Raw genomic sequence first — 10,779 nt, 5'->3', positions numbered from 1 at the left:
ATGCGTATACAACAAACGTGATGCGCAAACTTATTATTGTACTTACCTCTTTCTTTGACCTGGACGCACAAGAAATCGGTTCTCTACGAGGAGATGGAGGACCTCTTCCGATTAGTAGTCGATATTCCGTATCTAGAGTATGGCGTCTTACCAGCTACCAAGGTACCGCTGAGTGTCTTGTCCCTATTAGAAAGGGCGAAAGCTATAGTCATGTGGCAGCGGTGTTGTGTCGCACGATACTCTAACCTAAAGACTCTTGGCTAGCCGTCACTGACAGATCTTCTTCACAACAGCAGCTCCATGATCGCCGTAGTCCTGATATGGGACAGTGACGTATGGCGGCGTCGAAGCCTAGTAATGTGACTTTTTTGAGTAATACGGCTAGATACGTCGTGAGACCTAGCCAGTTGCACGGAGGGCACAGTGCTGGTCGTGAAAAAGCTTGGGTATCGTAGTTTCCTTGGATATCTTCATTCCATGTGTCCTCGTACGTGCAAGGCAGATTATTCGAGTGTAGTTGCTCCGGTAGCTAACATCTCGCCTATTGAATCTTTTTCCAAATCATACCCGATATATATCAGACCTTCACTGGTTGTCGGGTACAGTACAAACGCGTTGTAGGATTTTACTAACTCATAGTTAATTCACCTCAGCATTTTCCATCTAATACGTAAACATAAATCCCACACCAGGTTTCCTTATACCTCACGTTCCGCCACTTTGTGTAGTATTCTGCAGGCAATTCGCGCTAATTCTAGCCACCCCCAAGCTTACCAATGGCAAAATTTGCAACTCGTCGCTCGAGAACCCACAAGCTTTATCCGTCCCCGTACCTCTGTATTCCCTCCGATCATTCGTAGTAGCGGTCGACAGTTTTTGATGGAAGAAGTATGAAAGCCAGTGGTTGGAGGAGCTGATCGTGCAGCAGTTTGGGAGCTCTCTGGCCACGCCGTTCCAGCATTATGCTGTGCCAACACGGAACCTGGCTTGGCTTGCCACGGTTCTCGGCTGAGTAGCAATGGTTCCCATTGAGTCAGAGGTGGTTCTTCAAAGGTCGTGCGTCGGAGAAGCTTGTCTTTTTTTCTTTTTTCCTTTCTGTAAGATACGAGCAATCTCCCACTTCAACGATCTAAAAATGCTTTTCAGAAACCACCTCCTCATTGCTGAATGCCAGTCTGAGCATGTTTTACGAGTACATCTTATGAGACGGCTTGTAGTTAAAATATATTTCCTGACGTGGCTATTACAGCAAAGTAGTGCTTCTCAAATCAGGTCATCACCTTTCCTTATTGTCACAGGTGTGTGAACTACTTGTAACGACAAATACTAAGCTTACGCACATAACATATGGCGTTACAAGTAAGTGAAACACGGCTTTGATGGTTACTGTTGTTGCACAAGATTCCTATAATCGGGCTGCCGGCCGTAAGTGTTGAATCGAATAAAGGCAAGTGAGTTGTGAACAGGGTGATGCTAACACACCAAAGGTGGCACGCGACCCTCAGCCGGAAGTATTAGGATTATGAAAATTCATTTTCTGTCTCTTGCATGTAGCTGGACCCGCTCTTGCCCCATGATTTGTAATTTCAACACGAACTTGTGGGGAATAAGATCTGAGTTAAGCAAATTGGTCACAATCACTTTTGCGCAGCAAATAAACATGGTTACTAAATGGGGGGAGAAGGAACTACGCTGCTGATCGTGAGAATATGGCAAGATGGGTTTTGTTATAAATACGCCTTTACCACCTTGAGTATCTCCACCGGACCACACCAAGCATCTAACAGATTGAAATACGGTTTCAAAACAACGGCATGCAGTCGTTCTCGGATATTGCTAAAGGTAGCGGAGAGCGCGTCTCAAGCCTCCGATTTGCCGGCTTGGGTCATGATGGTTTGAACAGCCAAAACTCACAGCAAGTAGAATGTGAGCCGCTGGAAAATCTTGGCTTTCGGCTTCAATATCTGGAGGTATATCAAATCCCAGAGCATCCACGCTTGGTCCCGTATTGACTCGAAATAGGAGCAAGGACAGCCTAACATTTCCGTTATCGATTCACAAGTGCACCTTTGGTCGATGCGGCCCGAATTGATCCAGCTCCTCATTGATGCACACGCCTCGTTCAACCTCTTACCGCGAACCCTTTTCCTCGCTGTCAATATTCTTGACCAATACTGCTCAAAACAGACAGTTTACGAACAATATTACAAGCTAGCGGGCCTCTCGTCGCTTCTTATTTCATCGAAGCTTGCCGATCCTCCGGACCATACGCCCCACATGCAAGACCTTCTTAAATTTTGCCAAAGTGACTACGAACGTTCCATGCTCATCAGGATGGAGAGGCACATCCTCAAAATTCTTGAGTGGTCCATGAGGCGTGCTACTGTTTACGACTTCGTGCAGCTTATGACTGCGATGGAGGGTCATGACGAAGCAGTCCAGCACATGGCGACGTACCTCGGTGTGCTCTCCCTGCCGTATCGAACTTTTGTGGAAACCAAGCCATCGGTTATGGCGCGATCATGCCTTACCGTCGCTGGCTTTGTGCTTAACCGAGCCGGTGAGCACCTTGTGCTTTGCGACCCTTTGGACTGTTGGATCTTTTCCATATTTTGTAACGCTTCAAAACCCGCAAATGAAGCCGTATTTCAGAAGTATACTGTTGCTAGGTTCTCGGACGTATCTCAAAAACTGGAAGCCTCTAGAGATCAACAATGTCCGCTGCTACAGAGTCAAAAGAAATTGGAAGAGAACTGAGAGTTCCCAAGAAGCGGAACGTATTCCGTGAAGTGTAGGACACGCCGATATCGATTCGGGAATACCGAACGAGATTCCTTAGCTCGCAAGGCTTCTCGTTAGCTTGTGCGATCTGCACTGGTGGTTAGATGATTATGCCAGAGACCTTCATCATGAAAAGGCAGGCTCCTGTGTTCAGCTTCATAGTACCATGGCCTGAAGGTTGCTCTAAGGACCAAAGTCATGGGACAGAAAGTATTTTATACACGAATAAACATGACGTAGATCAATAAAGACGTTCCGGATAACGCTTTTACCTTCCTTTTTTAAATGAGGTACAAGAAATAGATTAACAAGACCGGAATATATAATCATCCATGATGGGGAAGCTCATGTTGTTCTGTATCGGTCGGCGAACTGAATATCACCTGACACGGTCGCAAGATAACTACAGTTGTAGACTATAGTCGTTGCTATCGTACAATTGCTTTGCTGGGATTTGAAAGTTTTTTCTTATTTCTTTGTTTCTTTTCGCTAAACTGTCGGAGCTGCATGTGCCTAGAGTAAATCCCACTGGCTATTTCTCGTATCGCAATAGACTTAGATATATTTTTTTTAACTTTGAAATCTTTACCTTCGTCTTGATGGGCAATTTAAATTCTAAATCTCAGATATGCATATGGGGCTAACTTCCTTGGTTATCCTGGGGCGCATCTAGCTGGTGTCTAGGCTTTTGATAGCTTGCAATGCTCAGTTGTCTAACACGGGACGCCCAAGCGGCATGTGCATAGATGAATAGAAAAGATCCAGATTGTAGAAGGTAGCAAAACGAGAGACTAGAACAATTCTGGAGGGGGGTTGTTATGGACCCTGATGTTTCACGTCGGCTTACAGCTCCGCATGCACTCTAGCACTGGTGCAACAATAGAATTTGAGGTACAAACGAAGCTATTTGATGACCACAGTGCATATTCACTCAGCAATCATTTGGCCCTTAGTCTTTTCCGCATCGCATGCTTCTCCCGTACGATTCTCAAGGCGAACATCCTCGAAAGGAATGGCTGAAGCTTCGATTATTTCTCTCTCTAGCTTCTGAGGAGAGTTTGAGGTCGCATATAAGCCTGAACGCCGTCTCTTCGGTGATTTTGTGACTTGTCTTAGAAGGTCTATTTCATCTCCACCAAGTTTCCGATGCGCACTGTCGGTCATCCGAACGTATTCTTGCGGAACGCAGCGATCTGGATGGGATTGGAAAAAGCTACTATAGCCTCCATCTAGGATATAGATATGTTGGTATGTAAGACTTGGATACCGCTCAATATTATATAGCCTATCCTTAGACCGTACACGCGCTGCTACTATGGGTGCACGATACTTCGAATGCTCACAATAGAAACAAATAACTGTGCGCATCTGATGCGACTTGGCGGGAATTAAATCATCCAGCAGATTTGTATCTACGAGGCTCCCGGACCTTGGTGCCAGACTGATAGCGCCGTCGATGTGGCCTCCATTATATTCGTACCTGAAGCGACAATCAATAATGATCATTTCATCAAAGTATTGACCGAACCGACCATCCATACAATCAACAAGCGTTTCCTTCGTGATTCGCCAGATGTTGTCGGAACTGTTAGCTGGTATCGTTGGAAGCTTTTGAGGTACGTCTAGCCTTTCAGCTTCAACCATAGTGAGAGTCTGTATAGCCGGGTTATTTTTGCCAATCATGTTTTAAAGAAAGTTCAATGGCATGATGGCAAGAGCGGAAGTTGAGATATATATTAGCTCTTGTCTAGTGGAGACGAGAAATTTCTGTCGCCAGATGTGTTGTAATTAAGGGTGAAGATGTATGACAAACAATACTGAGTATTCGGCGTATGTGACTAACATCAACTCGCCGAGTCTAGTATCTTAAGGTATTTCGGGACACGATATCCTAAAATAAGTTTTGAGGAACCGCCTCGGTGACAATAATGACCCAATAGCTACACGATCAACGAGGCTGAGATAGGGCTGCACGACTGTGCAGCCCTTTATGTTGCAGCATACTTACGACAGCCTTTATTCTATGGGTACAAAAATAGAAGCGAAAGCCACTGGGTGTGAGAGAATACTTTTTGTAGGACACACGAAATCTGCAATTAGAACGGTATCTATTCTTGCGCCGGTTGCCAACGAATCCTAGAGCCTGACACATACACTTCGTCCAGTCAGAGAAATGTATCACCAGTTCTAAGCGTCTACCTACTGGACTTGATAAAGAGAAGCTGTGTTTCCAAGGTACGCGTAAGCGCGTAGAATGACATAAGGTCGACCAACTGGAGAAAGATGTATACATGAGATAGCGACTTCATTCTAAATGAATTTGATACTTGCATTCGACAATGCATGTGGAAGTGGAGCCTATTCCCTCATCGAGTGTATGAATACCAAGTATAGCGCTTTCGCAATCACAAATCTATCCAGCGTCTTCAGCTTCTTCATCCAAGCGTAGTTGATGTCATTAGGAAAATTGATGACAATCATAAATGCAAGTAGACTTCTTAGCCTCATATAATAGATACTTCCGTGAGACTTCACAAACAGCCTTGGGATTTCGCCAGCATCTGGTATCTGGGCAGTATGTCGGTGTCGGATACGCCGACTTGATCTTGGAACTGTGGATGTGAAGCTCACGCGCTGCCGGTCCAGTAAGCCTAATCAGGGCCAAGACTCCCGGCGTTATTTTATTCCGCTTACTAAAGCCACACAAAAAGGGTAAATACAAAAGTTTCTGGCTAATCACAGCAAGGCGCTAGTAAGGGGGTCTATTCCCCCCTTCTCTAACTTACTTCCGCCTCCATAAGTACTTCGCTTCTGCCTTTCTCGTGGTCCTAGATCAGAGAAGGAGTGCAGAGGAAGCGATTGGGGTTTTCTGATGGATGAGACCACCAAAAACAGTATGCACAAGAGGGTGATGGCCGACGATGGCCTCAACGACCACTTTCAGACGGCGCTGCCCACAAATCAAATTCAATCAATCAAATTACCAAACAAATCAATCAAATATCCCGAAAATCTTATTTCAAACAAACAAATCCAAAATCTTGAATTTGAGATAACATTTGATATATTTGGTATGGGATATGATGCCATGGAAGATAGCTGGTTAGGCTCATGGCCGCCTTTCCTCACAACTTACCCGGTACTCAAGAGGTGCCAAAGATCTGGCACTTAGATCAGGCCAATCAGAGCCATTATCCGAACTCTTACGTTAGTCAGCCGCCCTCATGTAAGCCCCTCAACATCGAACACGCGCCGTCATTGATGCTTCCTTGTCATGGCGTCTGGCAGTCCTTACCTAATAATGACTAGTTTAGTGGGGCTCGACGGCAAACTCATCCCCTCTCCATCCCCTGGTTTTGCTCACCCTTGGAACATTTGAAATGTTTGAATAAATATCTCAAACAACAAATCCAGTGTCCAAAAGTATCAAATAAATCAAATTCGACCACGGATTTGATCTGTTTGATTTGTGGGCAGCGCTGCTTTCAGACAAAGAGAGAGCCCATCTACGGACTGTCCGGGTAGCATGATATCAGACGTGGGTAAGCCGAGATACGATGTGAAAAGGCTCTCGGTCTACCGTGTATCAGCGCGCTCTTGCCTCTCCCATATATGCTCACGGTTCATTCATGGGGCTAGGCTATTTTGCACCGATTCTGATGTTATTGTATATTGAAATTTGCTGCTGCAAATAAGTTCCCAAATCTATGACATTTCAAAGAACTCTTTTCTGCAATGACGTGGTGGAGATTCTCGGCCATGCGTGCAGAGCCTGTTCGGTAAAAAGACTTACACTGGGACAGGGTAGAGCGCAGAAGGGTGGAGAATGTGGGTCTCTTGAGTTCACATACTCATCACCGAGTTCACATACTCATCACCGAGTTCACATAACCATCACCGAGTTAACATAACCATCACAGAATTCATGGGCTAGTACTGGTCCTTGATCTAGGCCTTGCGTATCCATACGACGCATCCATACGACGCTAAGAGAATGGACGTTTGGTATTGAAAAGTCCCGCCTTGAACATGTGGGCCCGTATTTGCTTGGACCATTGGGTAAGGCAAAAGAGGACTGTCTTCTCCAAGCACACGTATCCCTGAAAAGGTCAGCACTATTGATGCTGGGGGTGCTTATGCAGAATGAAGATGCCTCTGAGGGTAGTGAACGCCTCTTATAACTTGGGTTAGTTCTCATTGTCGTGGTCAAATTAACTCCCTTCTTATCTTTACCTGTTTTTCTATTCCTTACTTACCAAGGTCCTATATACCCTTTTACAATGCCACCCGCCGGGAACTATTATATGCCGCCCAACCCTTCTCACATTCATTTGCCGCCCCCGCCTGGGTGGAGGCCACCGACCGCTATCCCTCCAATCGCTATCCCACCACTGCAATTATGGCATAATGTTATCTATGACTGCATGCGACGAGTACTGGTAGAGCACGGCTGCACCCATGCGTCAAGTAAGCCTGTTGGATTATCGAGCGAAGATGCCGAAACCTTGTTATCTACGTTTCACAGGACTCTTAAAGCCTCGATGCAGAAAGAGTTGTCATGTATCCGTACGATACTAAACGAAAACAATACATCCTCGGATTCCACAGCAACAAGTTCTAGCATTACGGCAGAGGATATCAAAGTTATTATAAGGCAGGAGATCCAGAGCTTGCGCGAGTTTAAAGCCCTAGCGCAAGGCCAACCACCAGATTTACATTTGAAAGGTGCAGTTCAGTCACTTGAGAGAACTGTGGAAGATTTAAAAAATATGCTCGCTCAAGACCGAGCGAAATATTGGTCTGAGATCGAAGCTTTACGAGCAGAGCAGTTGTCAGCATTCCAGCGCGGACCGGTGCTTGATACCTTGGATAAACCGTCAACAACAGCGCAAGAGATCAAGGGTTGTCTGCAAGAGATCCGGGGTCTTCTGGATGGGGCTCAAGAAACGAAACTACCTCAGCAAGATTCGAAGCGGACACGTTCGCACGGTCCCATGACAAGGGCAAAAGCAAGAAAACAGAAGGAACTGAAAAAAACTCATCGGGGAAAGAAAAAGTTCCAATAAAACAACTTAAGAAACGTCTGGTTGTCTAATAGTGAAGAGAAGAATGTCACTGGTCTCATATAAGAAGTGCAGCCCGACTGTGTGAAGAATCACTGTGATCGACGCGTCTGCCTACTATGTATCTGGCCATACCTCGGAAAATTCCGTATTGCAGCTAGCTCCTTTGCGAATTCCTAACGGATCAGAATCCAGTGCGAGGCTGAACTAGCTGGCATAGGTGATATAGTTATGGGTGGTCTTTACCTTCTAGTTGATTATGAGGACGTCTCTGATACCTGAGCGTGAGTCACTCGTTTATTTGTAATTTTGATACCCGCCTAATGAGTTAGGGCGAGTTTTGATAAAGGGACAAAAAGGTTTAGGATTACACAAAATGACTCCTTTGAGAATCCCTGTTTTAGGAGGGAGCTGTCTTCTAGGACGTAAGCCTTCTCGTGAAACTATGCACATAGTGGTGATGGCTAACAGCAGGAATTGTCCTGCAGGTCACAGCCAAGCGTGCACTCTCACCTATAGTAAGACAGCCTGAGAGGTAGAATTAGGACACGTAGACACCTGGAATCCTGGTATTCCCTCTACACACTATTCTTAGTCGATTTCACTCCTAACAATGGAAGATAATGTAGCGAATGGGTAGTACCTTGAGATTCTTCTACTTATTATATATATTTTGGGTTCTTTGCAATTTGTTAAAGACTTCATACTAGAGTATTTAAATGACTTACTGGTATCAGCCTTTGGGGATTTGTCTGTTTTGTTAGCTGGTAAGTAAGGTAAAAAGACATAATTAACACCACTGTAACCCTATACCGCCGCATATACGCCTTAGCCCCTTCTCCTGTGTTAGTTTCTAAGAATAGCAGTATAAAAATATGTTTTTCTTTGTATTTTATGTCACAACGTTCTATTCAAAGGATTTCATCAAACCAAGATAAGATATATTCTCTCCATATACGTGTTTCTATTCAGGGGAGAATCGTGCTCTTGCAATTGAGCTTCATTATATCTACTGCACATCCACGGGCAAGTAAATCTCACTTCATAGCTAGTCACACACATATACCATGCATCTTAGTGATCTCAGATATACTGGGTGCCTACTCGTGGTAGCACTCCTCACATATGCTATCGAATACACCTGCCGAAAGTTTCTTTTCATTTTTCGCCTAGTTCTCTTCCTTGCATCTTTCGCTATAATGACTAATCAAGGGCCCGAAACGCAACAGATTAAGCGGTGGCTGGACACCGCCGGCATTAAAGACATGAAACAGCTGGCAATGTTGAAGGACGTACCGAAAGCAGCAACAGCGGGGCTGCAGGCTCTTGCTGTGCTTCTCAATCGCGGCGGCTTGCAGGATACCAGCGCTCAACGTAGTTAGAGGTTTTATTCCTCGAAAAGCTCAATGTCCGCCACGCATCTATCTTTGTCTCTTCCAGCACGATTGAGGAAGGCATTAGATCCCTTCCAGGATGTATATATATATATATATAGGCGCCAGGGTCGCAAGGCATTACGCCCACTACGTACAGCGCGACCGATGCGCGTTTAGTGGTAGGGAAGAGGTTTCCGCAACGCGTAGCATCAGATATCACATAGTTTTATTCGTGTTCCACTCTTTTCAATTCGAACATGGCGGAGCCAACGCTATATCGAATTAATATCTCTTTGAGATAGTTATAAGTTCAATATATTCCACTTCCTTTACTGAAATGGTAATCCTTAATAATACCAGACGTGTGACTCCCCTCTCTATGCCCTACGCGAAGCCACTTTGTGTTGACTCTTTCCAAACAACCGCCCATGTGTGCCTCACAAGGATGGTATCGAAAAGCCGGCTCTTGACAATCCCGAACGACTTGTTGCCTCCGTGTCAAATCATTTGAAAGCTCGCCTTGTTGATAATGCATCTTCAAACATGAGGCGGCGTCGTCCAAGGCAAGATCATGGTTGCCTCGCTCCGCTGTCAGCCTACTCTCAAGCAGCGCGCAAGTTTCGGGTTCTGAACTTGTATAAGCGGGTGATATAGTGTTTCCGTCAGCATCCTCTGTCCTCTGATCTTCGCTGGATAATCGAGATGCAAAAGAATGATCTGATGATAGTGCCCCAAAGCTGGCATTTGAAGCGATTTGTCCTCCATGTAGGCGTCTCTTATTATTATCGATTTGGGATAACTGCGCTCCCTTCGAAGCCATTCTCCGGGGTCAGCGATGAAAGAATTCATCACTGTTGCTTGAAATTCCACAACAGTATTCCTTTCTTCTTCAGAGGCCCTGAGGGAGGTTGAAATATCGTGATCTGTACGCCTACATGAATGTTTGTCGTGAGTCCCAGCAGTCCTTCCAGGGCCGTCACCGAGCTGATGCCCATGGTGATCAGGTGATCTGTTCATTACCTGAGATTCCATCATTTGGATTGTTCATCAGAATCAGCTGGCGGGCCAAGGTCGAGTGTTTGTAAACTGTACCTCAGATGACTGTATATTGCACGGGGCATTCTGTTGAACAGGTGCTGGGGCCTCACGTGCAAGCAGGGATACTTTAAGATTACAGCCGAAATGGTAAAACCTCTAAGGGGCAGATTTCAACAGAACACAACATGAATACACCAATTCACATCAATGAACCGAATACACGTAATGTCTGACACATTCTGGCTTGAAATTCTTACAGAGCATAAGATTACCCTGACAGCTAACACTATTCTGTTGCGCAAACAGCCTTGCTATCCTTGGGATTGATTCGCGCACTTTCTCGAGCCGAGGGCTCAAAGTTTCACAGATGAGCCTGACTTTTCATTTCTGATATCGACATTTCACAACTACGGTCGATTTCAGGGCGCAACTACATATCTGGCATGCCAAGGTAGTATTTTGTCTGTCATGCAATAGGCCGCTAGACCACTGGCCCCAAAGCAAGGGCCCATGTTCTCAGA

The 10,779-nt window shown here is 45.3% G+C and overlaps 3 protein-coding genes across 4 annotated transcripts; 2 read left to right on the top strand and 1 right to left on the bottom strand.

Moving 5' to 3' along the window:
- Positions 1-1,575: 1,575 nt before the first annotated feature.
- Positions 1,576-3,340, top strand: FOXG_17538 (uncharacterized protein). Its single transcript, XM_018397546.1, has 2 exons — positions 1,576-1,970; positions 2,023-3,340. The coding sequence occupies exons 1-2, from the start codon at positions 1,815-1,817 to the stop codon at positions 2,755-2,757; spliced, it is 891 nt and encodes a 296-aa protein (XP_018258568.1). The 5' UTR covers positions 1,576-1,814; the 3' UTR covers positions 2,758-3,340.
- Positions 3,186-4,604, bottom strand: FOXG_22848 (uncharacterized protein). Of its 2 annotated transcripts, none has more exons than XM_018403266.1 (2): positions 4,314-4,604; positions 3,186-4,261 (listed from the first exon to the last, which is right to left on the bottom strand). In XM_018403266.1, the coding sequence occupies exon 2, from the start codon at positions 4,147-4,149 to the stop codon at positions 3,709-3,711; it is 441 nt and encodes a 146-aa protein (XP_018258566.1). In that variant the 5' UTR covers positions 4,150-4,261; positions 4,314-4,604; the 3' UTR covers positions 3,186-3,708. The 2 variants fall into 2 exon arrangements, with proteins under 2 accessions (XP_018258566.1, XP_018258567.1); XM_018403267.1 differs by having other exon boundaries at positions 3,227-4,261; positions 4,323-4,558.
- A 2,240-nt stretch (positions 4,605-6,844) lies between these two features.
- FOXG_22847 (uncharacterized protein) lies at positions 6,845-8,009 on the top strand. The gene has a single exon (XM_018403265.1). The coding sequence runs from the start codon at positions 7,062-7,064 to the stop codon at positions 7,845-7,847; it is 786 nt and encodes a 261-aa protein (XP_018258565.1). The 5' UTR covers positions 6,845-7,061; the 3' UTR covers positions 7,848-8,009.
- Positions 8,010-10,779: the final 2,770 nt, after the last annotated feature.

The sequence above is a fragment of the Fusarium oxysporum genome, chromosome 6 (genome assembly GCF_000149955.1).
Source record: "Fusarium oxysporum f. sp. lycopersici 4287 chromosome 6, whole genome shotgun sequence".
Lineage (NCBI taxonomy): Eukaryota > Fungi > Ascomycota > Sordariomycetes > Hypocreales > Nectriaceae > Fusarium > Fusarium oxysporum.
This window is presented reverse-complemented; position numbering and strand designations above follow the sequence as displayed.